At 31.9% G+C, this 19,993-nt stretch overlaps 2 protein-coding genes across 3 annotated transcripts in view; one reads left to right on the forward strand and one right to left on the reverse strand.

Moving 5' to 3' along the window:
• Positions 1-15,939, forward strand: part of LOC129231674 (ATP synthase mitochondrial F1 complex assembly factor 2-like) — a 67,699-nt gene extending 51,760 nt beyond the window's left edge. Inside the window, exons 8-9 of the mRNA XM_054866040.1 lie at positions 11,137-11,265; positions 15,805-15,939. Of these exons, the coding sequence (XP_054722015.1) occupies positions 11,137-11,265; positions 15,805-15,840 (165 nt within the window). The 3' untranslated portion in view covers positions 15,841-15,939. The remainder of the gene's footprint in view (positions 1-11,136; positions 11,266-15,804) is intronic.
• A 747-nt stretch (positions 15,940-16,686) lies between these two features.
• Positions 16,687-19,993, reverse strand: part of LOC129231685 (luc7-like protein 3) — an 81,920-nt gene continuing 78,613 nt past the window's right edge. For both annotated transcript variants that reach the window (XM_054866056.1, XM_054866049.1), the window contains one exon: positions 16,687-16,841. The gene's annotated coding sequence lies outside the window, so the exon portion shown is untranslated. The remainder of the gene's footprint in view (positions 16,842-19,993) is intronic.

The raw sequence follows: 19,993 nt of genomic DNA on the forward strand, positions 1-19,993 counted from the left end.
AGGGTTCGAAAAGATCATATTTTTGAAAATATCCGATACTTTGATATATATCCGAATATTTTGATATATATGTATATGTCCAATATTTTCAATCAGCACTTTAATAGTAAATACATCCTGAAGTTACTGCTATTTATTTTTTAAAATTATTATTATTATAATTTATAGGGGAGAAAAAACATAAAATTTGCCGACCCACGAAAGTTAGGATATTTTGTAAAAATTTTATTGTGGGAGCCCCTTTGTTGTGGAGGCACTGGGGCAGTAGCCCCGCCTAGACTCCCCTAAATCCGGCCCTGCACCTTTTTGTTTGTTATCATACTTAACAGGATATTTTCTGAAGCAAAAAATGCAGCTTGGGCAATGGGGAGAGCTATCACATTGACACATTTTTTTGCTAGTATCTTGATGCATAAATGAATTTTCATAGATGCCTTGCTTCATCTTTAATAGAATGGTTGATTTTTGTTCTAAACTTGTTCAGACGGGAACCCTGTAAACATGATCTACTATTGAAATAATAAATGAAATTTTTCAATATATATATATATATATATATATATATATATATATATATATATATATATATACTGAAACAAAATACAAGAAAATTAGAAAAGAATAAAATAAAATGGAGTAAACCACAAGCGCAATGTTGGCAAAGCAGCCAAACAAACAACCACGTAAATATTACAAAATGCAAACAATAAACACATAAGGGATTTACAAAATTAAACAAATAAGAATGCTAAAACTAATAATAAGACTAAGTTGATGAAGCCAGAACTCCTCAGCAGTGGGACCATCATCCTAAGGTCATATATATACATATATATATATATATATATATATATATATATACACACACACACACACTCAGTCGGCCTCTGATATAATTTACTGATTATATCAGAGGCCGACAGTAATAGTTCAGAGTTAAAATGCTTTACAAATTACTTTGTAATTTTTTCCTCAATGAATAGAAGTCTATATGCTAAATGCAGTTCTATTTTTTTGCGTATTTCCCTGAGGGTTTTTGTAACCATATAAATACTTAGATTATAATTTACTGATATAAGGTCACTTTTCTAAAGTCCTGACTCATTGAATAGGGATGCTGTGTTATAGATTATCGGATATATGGTCAGGTCTCAAACACCGCCATCGCTTATAAGGTCATTTTTGTTTGCCTTTCTTTGGAGTGATTTCAATGCTTCACTGATTCAGTTCCACAAATTTTCCCTAGTACATGATCTTTTATCGACAAAGTGCTATCTGCCCGACGAATGTAAGCAAAACTTTTCCACGAAACCCTTTATCCCCTCAAATTCTATGGTCGGGGGCTACGGGGGAAGAAATTGCATTTTGTGATAAAATTTTGAAACTTGGCATATTTGTACACATTGTATATACAAATATTTCAGGAAGGTGAGACATTCTAAAATCCCCCCCCCCCCCAGACCCCGAAGAGTTCCAATTTTTCCTACTTTTTAGAGCTCTCTCCTTATTTTCCTACTTTTCCCTACTTTTTCTTCCTTTAGTATAGCACTTCTAATTGTGCATTGATTCTTATTTTTACAATGCCGCACCGATAATTTTCTACATGTTTCAATTTTGAAAAGCAGAAGAAACAAGCGGATCCTGAGCTGTTCATTGACTGACTACAGTAATTTCTGGAAGGAACACCGCAGCGTCTGCGTGTTTAAAAATTAAATTTTCGTAAGTGACTTTTTTGCCGTTGCGGCGTTTATGATCGACTTTTCTTTTTATCGCCCCAACTGCAGTCCTACTGTTTTAACGAAACAATAAAGAAATAAATAGTGGCACATTCTGATGCAATTATATATTATTTACCAGTCAATTAAAAGCTTCAATTAAAGTAAACGGCTGACGGTTCAAAAAGTGCGGGAAAAGCCGAATTTCCTATTCGCCAATTTTTCGTAAAGATGATTACAAGTGAAATGGAGCTCTATTTAAGCAGAAAGGCAATGTAAAATCTTAAAAGGAACATAAGGAAGCAAAAATTGAAAAACCTGTACAATGTACATATTTTATTGATGTTAGTACAAAATACAGTAAAACCTGTAAAGTTGACTACCTTTGTAAGTTGACCACCTGTCTATGTTGACCGCTTTTGTCAGGAACGGAATTTATCCTATCTTATATAATGAAGGAAAACCTCTGTAACTTGACCACCTCTCTATCTTGACCGCCTGTGTATCTTAACCACTAATGAACACTAAGTTTGGTTTGGAGTATTGTAAAAAACCCTTTAAGTTGACCACTTGGTTTATTTTTTTTTTTAAATTTTATTTAGCAAATTATTTTTTTACTATTATTATTTTTATATCTTTCCAAGAATATTTTTAATGCCAGATCAGCATTTTACCAATTAAATGAAACAGCAGCATAACTAAATCTCTTTTTGAGTTTAACCACATGGGGAAAACTACTGAGAACCCTTTTATTCTCCAAACTTGTTTTTCTTTTATTGTTAAGCGAAACTTTTGTAATTTTTTAATAGCTATAAATTTTTAGGAACTATTAATATAAGATGAGTAACTTTTCATAAACAATAAGAGTTTTTTTTTTTTGATCAATTTACTGAAATTTTAAATTGGCATGACACATTATACGTAGTTCTGGGAAAATAATCTCTAAAAATATTTGAATAATATCTTAAATTATTGTTTCAAAGTAATGCTAAACAATGAAAATGAGTTGAACAGAAAGAGTTGGTGTCAATTAGTCAAAAAATGAATAAATGGTGCAAGAATTACAAAAAAAAAAAAACCATTACCCCCTTTATAAGTTGACCACCTGTCTAAGTTGACCACCAAAGTACTGCACCGCAAGTGGTCAACTTACGCAGGTTTCACTGTAAAAGCAACAGATAACAGAAATTCGCAAAAACGGACCACTTCAAAAATAATCGCGGAAACTTAACTTTTTTCGTATATAATATGATTACTGTTCATTCTAAATCGGAAACACGATTATAAATTTAAAATTTCAATTTCTTTCCTTGCAAAAAATGTATTTGCAAAAAAAAAAACAAAAAAAAAAAAAACAGCAAAACCTAGATGGCCAAAATGTTCCTGATTTTTGGAGAATAATCGGGAATCAATTTAAATGCGAGATTTCGTTTTTATTTCTTCACATTTTCAAAAATTGTGGGATAGAGCCACGAGCTAATATGTACTGTGTGTTTTTTTTTTCTTTTTAATGGGTATTTTGTACTCTGATATATGATCAATATCGAGGAGTTGCTCATCATTTTTATGTGTAGCGTTTATGGCAATTTGGCATTTCTGAACATTTAAAATTTGTTTAACAGACTCTTGTTCTTTTCGGGGTGCGGCAATTATATCGATGCAGCGTAAATACTGTAAGTTATTGTACTCAGGGCACCTGATCAAACGGAGGGGGAGAAAGAGATATATGCTGGCATTTGATGCCAGGTGTTCCCCCCTCACTCTCAATTTCGTGAACAATTTCCCAATAAAAATTTTTGTTGTATGGTGAGGATGGAGAGAAACTTCATGGCTTCACTTTTATGCACAGAGAAACATTTGTAACTGATCTTTTTTGGCTTTGATAAAAATGTTACGTTTACCATGCATGGATTTTTCCTTTTTTTTCCGTGACAAAAAATTTTGGAACAAGGAAGTAAAAAATCATCAAACCAAATAAAACAATATTTTTTTTATTGCTTGATTAAAATTAAAACTGGCCTGTTGTTTCGATCCCCCCCCCCCGGGATGGCTAGCGAAGGATGTATAACTAAATGCAAATTTTATCTGAAAACAACAAAAACCGCACAAACTTGTATAGTTAAGCATTAATTTTTCGAAGCCAGGGAAGGAAGAATTTGACCCCACTGACCTCCATAAATGATGTGACTGAAACAAAAATTTATGTTGAATGCTAAAAATACATAACATAATACAAACCCTTTAGTTTACTTATTTTGTTATTTATTTAGTTTAATTATTTTATTATAAATTTTATGTCCCAAATCTAAGAATCAATTTATTTTAATTCTGCATTTTCAGTCCTTTTCCCTTTTTTTTCGAATTCAAACATCTGCCCCTGTTTATGCAAGAAGGCGTGTCAGCTGCTGATTATTTTAAACTGAAACTAATTTAATATATTGTTACAAATACTGTAAATAGTAATTATTGTAGTAACGTAACCTGTAAATAGTTTCCTGTAATGAATATACAACCCCTATACATTCGGCTGAAGTATACGATCCCCCTATTTCTTTTTTTTTCTCATTGATAAAATTTGAAAACGGTCTACGCATTTTGAGAAGCATTTCGAATGTTGTGGAATCTTTTCGATGTTTATAAAGGCGTCCCGCGTGATAAAGAGTTCAGTTTCGATTGAGAATTTGTACTGAGAGTGTATTAGCTTTGTTTATTGCAAGGCATTTTGCTGTGTTGTTTTTTGTATTTGGAAGTAAATATGTGTGTAACCATTGAGTTTACGGTGTTGTGTGATATTTGCTTAATTGTTGATGATTAATTTAGCAGTTGTTGACGATCTTTCCTGTACATAGTGTAAATAAATTTCCTGTGTGTTTAATCAAGAACTGTGTCGTCCTTTCAAGAAAGTTGGAAGTCGCACCGAATCCGTTACAATATGCTTCGCCAACTGATAAATGGATGCTCTGGAAGGAATGTTTTCGTTTTTGACAAAACAAATCTTTAAGAAAAATGGTTTTATTGCATCAAAATATGAGTTTTATTATTATTGTTATTTTCTTTTTTTGCGATCGCTGTACTGCATTTTATTCTTTCACATTTAAGTTTTTATTACTGTATTGTTAAAAAGTGCTTCTTTGTTTGGATTTTATTTTCATATTTTTGTAATTAATATATCTTTGTTTCCACCAGTTTCTTTTTCATACTAATGATTGTCAGCTTGTTTCTTTCGTTTTGTTTCTGCGACTCAGTCTTTCATTAAATCCCTTTCATACTTCAAAAGTACTTTTAGTTTATTTTAGGGGCAGTTTTAAATCAAAAATAGTTTTAGTTTATTTTACATTAGAAATAAAATTTATGCTAACTTTGTTTCCCCTTGATGTTTGTGTAATGCTACCTCTTCCTATTTTTTCCTACTTTTTTAAGTGATATTTTTCTTACTTTTCCAACTCTTTTAATTTTTAATCCCTTATTACCTACTTTCCCCCTCCCCCCAAAAAAACCACTTCGGGGTCTGCCCCACCCCCTCCCCAACTAGCGGCCATTTTTGGTCCAAGACCAAATTTGGCGATTTAAAAAAAAATATATATATATAATTTTTTTAATCTTTGGTTGTGTAACTCCGTAGATGTTAATTATATTTTTTTACCATTTAAAGCTTCATTAAATGTCTAATTTCAGAAATAACTACACAAAAATTGGTTTTAAAAAATAAATCAAATTTTTAAATTGTAAATTCTTCGATGTGAATTTTCCCCCCTCATAACATAATTACTGGTTTCTGAATTTAAAGATACATTTAATTAGGGTATATCAAAAAAGGGTTCCATTTATCTGAACTCTAATTGTCCAATTATCCGGCAATGATGCATGACTGAGCTTTTTTATGACTGAGCACGCATTCTCAAAACTATTTCCAACGGGTATAAGAGAATAAAGACTTGAAGGAAAATGAGTGAAATTAATGTCAAGACAACATAATTTTAATAGAAAGAAATTTAATGTTTAAATTTCTACTTATTACTATTGCTGTTGTTAATTCTTCGTTACCCGATTGATCACTGGTAAGCTTTTACTCATTTTATGATAAAAAAACACACCTGAAGTGTATAATAAAATGTTTGTAAGTACTTCTTACAAAAAGATTCACATCGATGCAATGAAGATACTTTTGACAGAGAAGTTTTTATAACCTAAAAATCTGAGAAAGAAAGCAACCATCTCAATGTTCAAATTTTGGAACACCGTATTAAAGCTGGAGCTTGTAAGGTTAATGGTAAGGCTTAAGGTTAATTAGATCACAGCTTTCAACCAACTTTTTGGTAACTATATATGCTCGATGGTTACCAGTTTTCTTCTTTAATTCACAAACCTTCCAGACATACACAAAGCCTTCGAAGAAGGAATGTTTATTGTAAAAAAGATAATGAACGTGTTTTTTTGCAATTGGATTGGACCATGCTTACAAGCAAAACAATTCGGTTTTGTGAAAGGAGACGAGGGTATAATTGGTCTATCACAGATCCAACTGCGTTAAGAAGATGGATGTTGGTTGGTCTTGAAGTTATCGATTTAGTTACTCATTTTGAAAAAGTTACCTTGACTCATTTAAAGAAACACTGTATATGCGCAATGAAGAAATGTTAAGATTCCAAAGCCTGTTGTCAAGAAAGGTCTTGAAGAGTCAAGCCTTGAAGAACTGAACAAGGAAATCCATTTTTTGAAACATCGAAAGAATTGTTCTCATTAGAGACGAATATAGCAGGAGACGAAGAATATTTGGAGGAACTCATAAAGATTGGGCAAGTTGGGGGAAAAAACCGTTGCAACAAAGTCATAGAGAAAAGAATTGCGATTCAAAAGTCACTTCATATTCACGGGTAGAAAAAAAAAAACTTTTTAGTCTTTCATTTTTACAGAAAACTAGTAAGTCTGTTTAATGAAAAGATTAAAATTCGATGCAGATTTATTTTCAAAACTTCATTATTTGCAATATCGTACTTTTAAACCAGGATGAATTTCTCCTCTATGAAAATCAACCTCACCCTCTATTGATTTCAATAAATGGAATCTCTTTGAACGGGACATAAGTCTAGTCATTAACATTCTTGCTCAATGAATTAAGTAATAGTATTCCTACTGATGAAGACTACTCGAGAGAAGACAAAAACGAGTTGAGAAGGGTTGCTGAAGATGAAAATGAATGCCAATTTTAGAATAAGTGCAGAGATACATTGTGATGCTATTGTCTATGATTGATGGTTCTTTCATCATTCACATAAAACGACCTAGGACCAAAATTCTTTTGTTGGAGTATCTGAAGTCGATACAGATACAAGATGTGTAAGAGGACTAGGAGAAAGACAGGGGCGCCGACTTGCCAAAATTATTGGGGGGGGGGGGGGCTAGACATCACTGGGGACTTAGGGGGTTATGTACTCCTACGGAGGTTCCCCCCAATAAAGGTCAGATTTTTGTTTCTTGAAAATACCAATTAACATATTTTCTGGTGTGTATAATTTAAACAAACAAATGTGACATGGCGTTTTCAGAGTAAAACAATCTAAAAATTGGTATACAAATTTTCTGGTTCAACTTCTGGATCATGTCACTTGTTTTAGTAAGAGACATTTTTTTGTTCTTTTTTATGGGAAGCCGTGCAGTGCCGTAGCTAGGCATTGTAAAAGGTAGGGCACTTGACTTGCATAGAAGGGCACTCCCAGAGATGCTGACTAAAAAAAATATTGTAAGGGGGGGGGGGCATACCAAAGGATCTTGCAGCGGGAAATTTCCTAAAGATGAAAAATAGTGAGTTTTAAAGCATTTTAAAGTTATATAATGAACATAAGAACCCCGAAAACTTGAAGCCTGAAACATATTTTTTGGCTTTGAAAAAAGGAAAAAATAAATACAAACATGCACAGTATTTTTGTAAAAAGGTAATTTAATTTACATATATTTTTTAAGACCAGTTTTTTTTTTCATTAGTGATATCGGCTAACATATTCAAATGTAAACGCTGTCTCTCAATGTCTAGGTTATTTTTGAAAAATAGTTGATTTTTCAAAATTTCTTTCACCTCTGTTTAAAAAAGCAAGAACTCTTGTTCAACTGCAATGACCTGTGGGAGTCCAGTTGATGTAAACAGCCCAATAATGCAAGATTGCGCCATTTCGCAAACCTCATCAGTGTATTGCCTTGTAGTAATTTGGGATTTTGAAATTGTGCGGTGAGCTGGCTTCATTGTCTTCATACTTCCTTGGTAAATGTCGATTCTGAAGAAGCGAAGGATGTTGAATTTGTTCATATTGTGAAGGTTTTTCTTTTAAACACAATACCCAAAAGTATTCAAAACTATCACGCCTCCCATTTAATATAGAAATTAAACCCTCGTATATTTTTTCCAGATCAGCAAAACTTAAATGAGCACGTGGCAGCGCTGCCCACCAGCAACTGACTTGACCCGTAAGTTCGCGCACTGGGACGAATTCTAAGTGTACTTGCAGCACCGTAACACTATCATTATTCAAATCACTTGTTTTCAGTTAACCTGCTTACTACCGCAATAATTATTTGTTTTAACTCATGTAATGAATGTATTTTACAAGGTAAACTGTCTACAAACAAAGAAAATAAAAGTTAAATTTATGAGTTTAGAAAGCATAATATAACTAATAATTTTCTTTATTTATTGCGGGGGGGGGGAGGGGGGGGGAGGCTCTGCCCCCTCAAAAATATTTTTGAGGGGCCTCAGGCCCCATGGAGTCGGCGCCACTGGAGAAAGATATCATTTTGGAGAAAATGGTTTGCTTCCTGAGAACTGGATCAGTTTCCTCCGGAATGCAGATAAGAAGACAGAATTGGTTTTCATGATTGCATTGCCTATACCATCTTGTTTTGCTCTATTAATGATTAGACGTTGATTTTCATTGAATACAACATCTCTAGCTCCATCAAATCACGAGGAGGCTGATTGTAGGATCTTGGTACATGTTTTGGATGCTGCAGAAAGAGGATACAGAAGCATATGAGTAAGAATTGTTGCCCCCCCCCCCCCCCCGCTGTCATTTTAGGCACATCATACTTTCATGAGCTGTACAAAAAGGGGAGTTCTTTTGACTTATACTAGTCCAAGATTTTGATCACAAATTCAGTCAGCAAAAAGCAGTTTTTCAAAGAGGGTTCCACTCATTCTTAGCATGTGACACGACCTCTTTTTTTGCAGGTTCGGGAAAAGTGATGGTGTGGAAAAGATGGAAGACTATCTTGATTGGTGCATTTTTATACCTATCCCAACCTCAGAAAAAAAAAAGGTTGCCTGTTTAAAAATTTCAAATATCTTAGGGAATCTTTGCTACTCGTCTTCATGTAACTTCTGTCCATAAATGAAGCTAGAAAATATTTTTCCACCAGCAAACAAAGATCAATGATTAACTTATCACCCACAACTGAAGCCCTTAGGCAACTTATTTAATGCTTATCACGGTAAATATTAATGGGGCAGTATGCCCAAAGTTTTAGCCAATACTTAAATTCATGATTGGGGTTTACAGTAATTGATGAGAAGCATGTTCTTGTTTGTTTGAGTTTGCCCGCAGTTTCAAGTGCTTGAAGCGAATTTATGTCATGCTAGTGTAAAAAGCAGCTGCTCTCAAATAACTTGTGGGTGTTTCAGAAATAAACTTATCTGCACATCGATGTGTAAATGCTGTAACTGTGTAAATTACTTGTAAATTCAAACGTTTTAAATTACCTTATATAAAATCATTGTACATACCACTCAGATTTGTTAATAATTTTTGTAATAGTGAGTTATATTTCAATAAATAACAATTTTATTAATAATAACAATATTGTTAGCTTTATCAACATAGCAATAAACTTCTTATTGCAGTAATTAATAATTTATTCCTCTTACATCGTTTAAAACATAGAACAAACGCTTCAAATTGTCTGAGAAAAAACTTAAAATTTGTTTTAAAGCTTTTTATTATAAATTCTATTCTATGAACAAAATATCCGTGCTCCCCCCCCCTCCTCTCATTTTTCTAATACAAATATTACTTATAAAAGTAAAGAATGTGAGTGAAATTTCCAAAAATTGCGAAAAAAAAAAGTTTGAAGTTTTCTATTTTTTTGCCAATAATGAAAATTGATTCGTTTAAAGTAATCAAGGTATTGTATTCTTTCTTAAATAACAAAAGTAATCAAGGTATTGTATTCTTTCTTAAATAACAATTCAAATGTTTGTTTCAAGTTTTGAAAGAATTACTAGCTTTGTTTATGATTTTTTATTTCTAGTTTTATTCTTTGTTTTGTAATCAGTTTTTAACAGTAAATTTTGAAACATTTGTTCAGAATTTCTGATGTTTTGGATTTCTGGGGTGCAGATTGTTGGATTCTTCTATCAATGAATTTATTTTCTTTAACATGGTGCTTTAAAATACATAAAAAATTTCTCAAACAACACCTTCAGAAATGTTAAAGACTTCAGTTAAAGTTTCTTTAAAAAGAAATCAAAGTGTTTGAAATTATTATGAAAATTAGGAGGTTGAGATATTTTGATGGCTTTTTGCACTTAGGTAAGGATAATAGAATTCAGAAAAGAAGATTCTGTGAGTGTTTTTCTAAAAATAAAAAGTAAAAGTAGTTTTGGATTTTTGACCAAAAATGGCCGCTAGGAGTTTTTTTTCGGGGGGGGGGGGGGTTTGAAATGTCTCCCCTTCTAAGGGCATAGTCTGCATGCATGCCAAGTTTCATGATTTTATCACAAAATGCAGTTTTGGGCTATATTTTCCACCATAGCCCCTCTACTACCAGGAAAAAGGAGTGTAGAGACACTAGAATACTGCAGAGAGAAGAGAAGAGTGGAGTGAGTAGGAGGGAACACTCACCCCCCATATCCTTAACGCAGGTAAAGAGAGAGAGTTCTGTTTCCTCTGGCTGCTTGCTGTTGGTCCCTATTCATGCTTTGTGGGTTGAGAGTGACAGCTTTTAGATAAGGGTCAAGGTCAATAGATACAGCTTTTAGTAATTCATGCAAATTTGGAAGGCAGGTCCCCCCTAGTGCAATGTGTACGTCGTAAACACATGACCATTTTTGGCCAGCAAATCACTGGAAATTATCTCATTCCAGTCGTTTTTCACTTGTATTAATTAGAATTTTAACAAAAAATTTCCTAATTTCTAAATAATTGCATTAATTTTGATTGACTTAAACTTAATGAAAACATCATAACTTCATCAAGTGATATAGTTTTGAAAACATTATATTTTAGAATTTTTTTTTTTTGATAAAAGTTTATGAATTGGTTATAAAGTCGGTCCGCTTATGTCACATTCTCGAAGTCCTGAAGGGTGACCTTATATCGAGATCTGACTGTATATATATATATATATATATGTATATATTTAAATTTTAAATTAGGTGCAGCAATGGGGTAATATAGAATGGTGTCATGATGTTGACAATGCTCAAACATGTGCCAGAGTTGCTGCTGCTGCTGTATTCATATATTTAAATGAAGGCTCCTCAAATTACGTGGATAAGCATAAGGTATGTACATGTTCGAAAATAAAGCAATCAGTTTATTTCGAAACGATATGAATTTTACGGCAATAGGTTAAAGCATATTTGTAAATGAGAAACTGAAATTATTTGAAAACATATTAATCTTTTAAATAAAATTAGTTAATTTACAAAGTTTTGCGACAAAAAAAAGAAAAAAAATATTGAACTATTTTGTGCACCATTGAATTTGTCATCATAGGTCAACTATAGGATTTATGGCATGAATAATGACCATGCTACATGATATGAGTATAAGAGTCGTAATATAGCACACACACACAGATGAACAAGATATCCCTTTTACAAACTGAATAGCACTTGCATTTGTTCCAATGATACATTGACTATTCTAAGTAATAATTAAAAAAAAACTAAAGCAATGTATTATTATTGTCCAAGTTTGGTTCAAGTAAAAATAATTATTCCTCCGAAAATAAATAATTTCCATTTTTACCGCTTTGGCAAAAAGGTATTTTTGCTCAGACGGTTTTTTCCACCCATATCAAAGTAGTTAATAATAGGTTTTCAGTTTTTTGGTTTAAGACAATAAGAACGTAATCTTGAGTATAATATCCTAGTGGTGGGGTCCAGGGGTTTCTACTCCTGAAAATTTTCAAATTTGTAGTTTTAATAAATGCATTTTATATGAGCTTTGATAAATGTTAGGGAAAGAAGAGGTTGGGGGGAAGTCCCCTGGAAATGTTCCGAAATTGTAGCTCTTAAAACCCAGTTTTAGACAAATTTTGGTGATGTTACGGGGAGGAGAGGTTCAAGGGCTCACTCTTGGAAAATTTTGAATTTATAGTCATAAAGAGGCATTTTGAACTATCTTTGGTCTAGAGAATGTTAGGGCTTGAAAAGGATCGGGGGTCCATCGCCGAGAATTTTTGAAATTAAACCATGAAAATCCTTTTTGTAGGCCATCTTAGAAAACGTTTAGAGGACAGACAGTTTTTGAAATAGAATCTCGAAAAACGCACTTAAAACAACTCTTTAGAAAACCGAGACAACGCCCTCTCCCCATACTGATACTGCTCTGCTTGATAGATTAAATATAATTCAAAATGTCACAGTAAAAATTTAGAATTAAAGTATTAGTATTTTTCATAAACTCCTAATTTCAATTTAGCATCAGCTCCCCTTCCAAGGGTTTCTCCCAATACAAGCATTCTCTGCCTCCGTGTTGTGATGCAAATGTGTTTGATAGAGGAAATGGAATTTAAAATAATAGGGCAAATTCTGTGAAATGAAGTATTTGTATTTTTCAAAATTTTTTGCAATTCCACTTTGGGTGTTACCCTCCAGACGATAGACACCCGGGGCGGACTGCCCCCTCATAACTTTTAAGCCATTTGCATCTGTGTTGATTCAAGAGATTCATAAAAATGGTCATTAATTTTCAGCAGTCAAATTAGCAGTTCAGTTAATGAAGATTTTAGAAAATAAAGGTCTACAAAACTAATTCAGGACATTGATAAAATAAAAAAATCAGATTCTTCAAGGGTAGAAGTTTTGAAAAGTCCGAATATGTTGCAAAAATTGCGAATTTGGGATTTATTTGTTGCTTCAAAAATAATGGAAACTGACAACTGGTCATGGATTTTGAGTTCAAGGACATGCATATTTATCTAATTCTACAGATTAGGTGCTAAATGTACACATGATTTCAGTTTCTTATGCTTCAGTTCAGATTTTTCAAAATTTCGAAATCAGATTGCATCGGCTTCTTTAATACTCGCATGATTTTCTTTTCTGTGTTATTCTACCATTTGGAAATTTATAATAATATTTTTAACCCTTTTTATATGTCTAATTGTGCAGTTGAGAGCTTTTAAGACTTCTAATATTGTCGCTCTCATGCTCATTCGACTCAACAATTTTAAGTCATCCGTGTTGATCATTAATTTTCAGCAGTGTTTTAAGTTAATGAAGATTTTAGAAAATAAAATTGGTCTGAAGAATTAGTTAAGGACGTTTTGGACATCGATAAAATACAGAAATCGAGGAATATCCAGGGTTCGTACGGGTCATGGAAATCCTGGAAAGTCATGGAAAAAAATTTAGCGAATTTCAGACCTGGAAAAGTCATGGAAAATTGAAATTTTCGTTCTAAGTCATGGAAAATTATTTAAAGTAATGAAAAAATGTCCTGGGCAAAGAGAAAGTAAGAGTTGCTAAAAGAGCATCAGAAATATTGAGTGATTTAACAGTCTTACATATTAAAACTGGAAAAATTGAATGATCGCAAAAACAATTCCGAATTTTGAAATCTCATTACATCCACTTCTGTAGCAGCCGCTCGTCTTTTTTTGCAATGTGATTTTACTGCTTGGACATCACTCGTTTTGCATTTACCATTATTTTCAAGACTTTTTATATTCTGTAGTAGCGAACTTGTACATTCTTGATTTTGCCACGCCCACTTAAAAAATGCAATTCAATTGCATCCGAGTTTGTTTCCATCACTCGTAAAAACTTTTATCTCAATTTGTTGAAAGTTTTAGAAAATGTAGATCTTTAGTCAGGGCATAAAACATAGAAATAAAGGAATTCTAATGCTCTAAAACAGTACTGCCCAACATACGGCCCGCAGAACTAATCCATACGACCCACTGCTACGTTCAATGTCAGGAATCAAACCCTATGTTCAGGAATTTCTGAACCTATTAATTTATATGCATTTGAAAATGTGCAAATAAGTAAACACGTACATTTGAATCAGAAGATTTATTCGCTACTGAATGTTTTTCTTTCTTTTTTTAAAATATAAATATTTGGTTTAGAAACATGAATTTACTGAAGAATGGCTTTTCTTTAATGAACCAAAGTACTGTCAAGCTATGTGTATGCTTAAATGCACTGCTGATGCTAAAAGGCAACCTTTGAAGCAAATTTATTGAAATTTAGTTTTAATGACTCATTCAACCTTTGTCCCACTCATTATCATTTTACCTGTTTATAAAGATTATTAGACATTTAAGCACCGTTATATTTCATTCACTGTAGTTTTACTAACTTTACTAAAAGTTATATGATGAAGACAAATAAGAATAGAGTTTAGTTTTTAGGTGTACACTGATATTTTTTCAATCTCAAGTAAGTGTTTCGATGAGGTAGAAGCATTCACGTAGAAGTTTCGCTAATGCTCATTTTCAAAAAATTTCCAGTTTGAAATTAAATAGTACTATTCTCATCATGTAACAAGGTCATGAAATTTTTTTATGAAGTCATGAAAAAGTCTTGGAAAAGTCATGAAATATTTTCATCCGAATAGGGTATGAACCCTGAATATCATGAATGAAATTTTTAAAAAGTCCGAACGTATTACGAATTACACAAATTCTGGAATTTTACAATATTTTTAGCCTATCCTAAATTGGCAGTTATCTGTTAGTTATTTATTAAGTACTTTAATTTAGTACTTTATTTTTCTGATTATTTATTTTATTTATTATCGACTGAATTTAAAATTTAAATTTTTAGAAATGTCCAAAGCATTTGATCAGATAGTTACCATTTAATTTTCACAAGAATATCCAAAGAAATGTTTTTCTTTGAAAATATTGCATCCCATGAGTCATAGAAAGTTACAAAAACAGCTCATGGATTTCAAAATGGAGCAGATACCATGTATATTCTTTGCCCATGAAAAGGTACAAGGCAAAACTCTGCATTTGTTAGAATAACCTTGTAGATGTGTGGTAATTTCCTCTGTCAACGTTTCTAGGGTGGTTAACTTTACGTTCTTGACAAAATATTTTTTAAAAAAATGTTCTGATACTTTAACCTGTAAAAATAAAGTACGTATGATTATTTGTTGAAGTTTTTCAATGAAATTAAAAGGAGCGAAATTTAGAGATTGATTCTCAAATCAGTGGACGCATTACAGTCGAAGACTAAAAATCCACTCACAATTTTTCTTTTTGTTCATTTATCTTGAGTATTTTTAAAGAAACTAAGAGGTGTTACTGAACAAGACTTAGCACAAACTGAAGTTTTAAAATTGGTTACAATTGTCAGACCTACTGAAAATTTCCAAAATGATTTCTCATTATATATTGTTTCATTGCATAAATTTTTAATATTCAGTATTTTTTGCCATATTTAATTGTAGTAGAAAAATGCATATATTCTATGTTTTGTTTGCATTACTTACCTGTTTTAAGAATTGAAATCTGTACAACCTTTAGCCCTAAGTCTGTGTAGATTTAACTCCCTACTTAAAAGAATATGCATTCTGATTTAGAACTAGCACATAGTAATTTATTTTTAAAGCTTCTTATTTTAAAAAAAAAATGGATATTGTTCCGGAGATTAATTCATGTCATTGCATATTATGTGTGCAAGCTACAAACTACTTTAAGCTACTGAGTAATTAATTGAGAACTTTTCAAATAGTTTCTTTCCAAGTTAAAAAAAAAGTACACTTATTATCACTTAGTTATAAAACTTTGGTTCGTGAATAATGAAATATTTCCTTTTACTACATTATTCTAAACACTAATTCCACAATTTTGTTTTTAGGTGAAAGGGATGCAGCGAGCACAGTCATTTAATTAGGGTATTATTTTGATTTCAAAAACATTTCACATAAGATTTTTAATTTGATGTACAATAGAATTAACGTGCATAAGTGCATTTGGAATAAATTGTTTAAAATATTAAGTTTGTGTTGTTGCTTTTTATTTAAAAAATGACCTTATAAAAATTGTTCTGTCAGCTAAAAATATTATCTATTTTTTTAATCCCACTCCCTTGGTTCAGAGAAATCCTATGGGTGATATTAGTGGCAATTGCTGTTGAACAGCTATGGAGCGATCTCCAGAGGTTCAGACTATTTGTCGGCTCCAGTGATTTCGCAAGACTAGTAGGCATCAACATTTTTACAACTTTGTGTCTCAAGGCAATGACTGCATTTGAATATTAATTAGAGCTTGATCAGGAGAGATGGTGGATGACCTTGAAGTAGAAACATGTGTAAAAGGGAGAAGAGGCGCATTCTCACTGATTATATTGCAAAAAGAACTATGGAACCCCACAATAGAGAACACATCAGATTAAAAGTACATACATTTCAATGATTTGCTTGATTTTTAGGAAATGTCTGTTTTTTTTTTTTTTTTTTTTTTTTTTCTGGATAATTAAATAATTATTGAAGTTACCTGAAAATAAGATATCTTTTCTATTAAATTTTTTATTACTCTTGTTCTTACTAAATCTTACTTGATAATTTTATTGTTTAATGGCAAAGTTAGGAATTTTAGCGAAAAAAGGATGTATTTCTACAATTACCAACTATAACTTGTATTTTTAATGTTTTAACTTTGAACTCCAACTCGTTTATGTTCACACTGTAGAATTTGAGAAATTAAGACACAAAACACATAAAACAAAAGTTTTTATTATATACTATGAACTTATGAAATGTTTGGGCAGAAAACAAAATTACATGATAATAATTAGGAGGCAAACTACAGCACTGAATGATTAACTGGACAAAAGATGACAAACAATTTCACCTGGCAAAATGGTCCTTTAAACCGGAACAGGTTACAGATGTGCTGAAAAATATAAAAAGAGAAAATCAACACATTGGCACCCATTTCAAATTTCACTCTTAAAATGTAGCTATATTTCAACTTCTGGCATTCTACATAAAGAGAGAAAAAAGTGATGTGACACATTATCCTGCTTTTATTCATGCTAATTTCTGGTTTGCCTGTAAAGTTCAATTTATTAATATGCTTAATACTTTTTTTTTTCAAGACAAAAAAGTTCAGAAACTAAACTTACATGTTTTACAAAATTTAAGTCTATACTGAGTTTTAAATTTTATCATTTGAAGACTTGCCAAATCTTTTAAGTTGCTTTGAACCTCTATTTAATAAATATATACAGAACACTACCAAGTGTTTGAAGCAGTGTCATGAATGCAAATAACAATCAAAACACGTTAGGCAAACCAGATGTGTGTGTGTGTGTGTGAATCGAGAAGGTGGAGATACACAAATGTGTTACAAGAGCCCACCTCTAACAGCTGCTGGCAGGAAATCTTCATGGAAACCTCCGCTTACTTGTAAGAAGGCCAAGTATCATCTCACAGCTAATCCTACATTAAGATATGTTAATTCACTCAATGAACGGAAGTTTCAACACATTGTGTTCTAAAATAATATCACAAAAAGCCGAGCATATTCGGGAAATTCCTTTTTGAAGAGTCAATTTTAGCTCTCCTAATTTCTGCAAATTTGTGGTACTTGCCCTTTTAAAATTATAATTTAAAAAAAAAAGTCTTGTTTGAAACATGATTGTGCTCGAATTAAGATTTTTTTATTCTCTTTCATTTACAAAATTGCAGTTACGTGTAAATCAAAATGTTTTTTTCAATGAATACCATAAACTAATACTAAATATTATCCATACTTTTTTTTTGATATGTAAAAAAATAAAATAGAAAAAGGGCTACTGCATTATTGGTCTGGCTAAAAATACAGAGCTGTGTGCTTGATTTTTGACATAATTCAAGCTCTCCTTGTTCTTCTATGTTTTGAAAGTAACTTGCCACATCGCCTTCGACAATTTAGTAAGCAAGGCGGTTGAATATCAAAAATCGTCTATACGTTTGAAAAGCCAGTTTTTTGCTACAAGTGTGGGAAAGAGATTAGGCCCTGATTTTTCTCTAGCATGAAGACACCTTTTGAATGTACTCATGCTTGTCTTTGCAGTCTTAATACTTTTGTATGCCACATTTCAATTGCTGTAGAGTTGAATTTAATATGAGATTGGTTCTCAAGTAGATATAGGAACAGGGCAATGACAAAAGTTACAATGAGGATTTAGCCGTGATTAACTGCCTTTAAGCCAGGGCTAAAGCAGAACTACATGCAATATACCAGACAGGACGGTTGTCAAATCCTGAGACTAACTATGGTTTTGTTCTTAACCGGGCTGTCTGGTGTATTGCATGTACAATAGGGATATTTGATACATGATAACAGTTTGTAATTGACTGTTTCAAAAAATCTTAAGGGATTATTTTGAGATGCCATGCTGAAAGAGACCACTTAATGAGGGTGCTTGCCATATTCAAGGGTGTAATTATCCAGGATTATACATCAATTGTTGAGTTTATCGAAAATTTAAAATGCAGTACTGGGTGTAAAAACATCAAGGTTATACATTACTCAAAAACAATTACACCAATGTTGCATATAAATATTCCAAGCATTATAAAAAAAAACAAACCCCTTAATACATTTTTCTTCTTTTTCAGCAAAAAAAAAAAAAAAGCTTCTGCACCCTTTTAAAATAAAAAAAAGGATAAGCTTAACTGATATAGTTAGGGCTAATTAAATGCAAATAATATATTTTTAAAGAAAAAATTAAAGTTAGTTTTGAAATGGTGATTTATTGCAGGGGCGGATTTGGAAGTGTGGGGGCCCCGGGGCAACAAAGGAGTGGAGACCCCTAATTAGGGTTTGAAAAGATCATTTTCGAAAATATCCGATACTTTGATATATATCCAAATATTTTTATATATATGTATATATCCGATATTTTCGATTTAAAAAATTTCCATTCAAGTCATTTCGTTAAATAATTTTTAAATTTTTGAGCTCAAGAAATGAGAAGTTATAAGGATGACCTGCAAAGCTAACCATTTTTCGGATTTTTTTTAACTTACTTTATTTTTATTTAACTCATAGGTACAAATTACAAATTAAATGAATAAATAAATAAATATATATATATATATATATTGCCACTGAAGTGCTCGATCAAATAAAAAAATGACAGTAAATGGATACTTGCAATCAGGGCTTTCTGATATATCGATAATATTATTTTCGTGCAAGCATTCTTTGTAGAAATACAAAAAAAAAAAAAAATGTCTGGGAGAAAAAATGTAAAATTTGCTGACCCGTGAAAGGATATTTTGTAAAAATTTTATTGTGGGGGCCTCTTTGTTGTGGATGCCCAGGGGCAGTAGCCCCGCCTACCCTCCCATAAATCCGGCGCTGATTTCTTGCTTGTTTATACATTTAAAAGAATGTAAATGTGACCTTAAGAAATTAAATTTGAAATCCAATTTCTCAACAAATTGAAAGGGGGGGGGGAGTAATAATGACAAATTTTGTTTCAAACTAGTATTGAACAGTTAAAAAAAGGTGTTTTCTCATTTATTCAAGTTTTGAAAAATTACAAACCATATTTTGATTTTTAACTCTTAACAGCCATTAACTTTAAAACGTTGAAGGAAACATTCTGAATTTTTGTTTAAATGTACGAAAACTATGATTTTGTGATTATTTGATCATAATTGGAAAATAAAACATTTTACATAAAAATTAAAAAAACTAGAACTCAGTAATAGTCTGTAGACCTACTCAACAATTTGCGATGGAAATCGGTTTCTGCCACCGGAATGGGAATTTTTTTTGCCTATAAACCACATTGCAATAAATTTGCACCAAACAATGTTTTTCAGCACATTATCGGCAGTTGGGAAGTATCTGCAGATAATATGTTCTGTCTCATCATTGCACTTTATGCAAAAGCCAATTAATGCAACCATATTAAAATATTGGGTTGGAGGGAAAGTTCTGTCGTATTTTTTAAAGAAAGGAAAGCTGTGTCATATTTTAAAGAAAATATTTGAATTCATTTATAAAAATATGTTTAATATTAATTATATATGCTCCATTATTTGTTA

The sequence above is a fragment of the Uloborus diversus genome, chromosome 1, assembly GCF_026930045.1.
Source record: "Uloborus diversus isolate 005 chromosome 1, Udiv.v.3.1, whole genome shotgun sequence".
NCBI lineage: Eukaryota > Metazoa > Arthropoda > Arachnida > Araneae > Uloboridae > Uloborus > Uloborus diversus.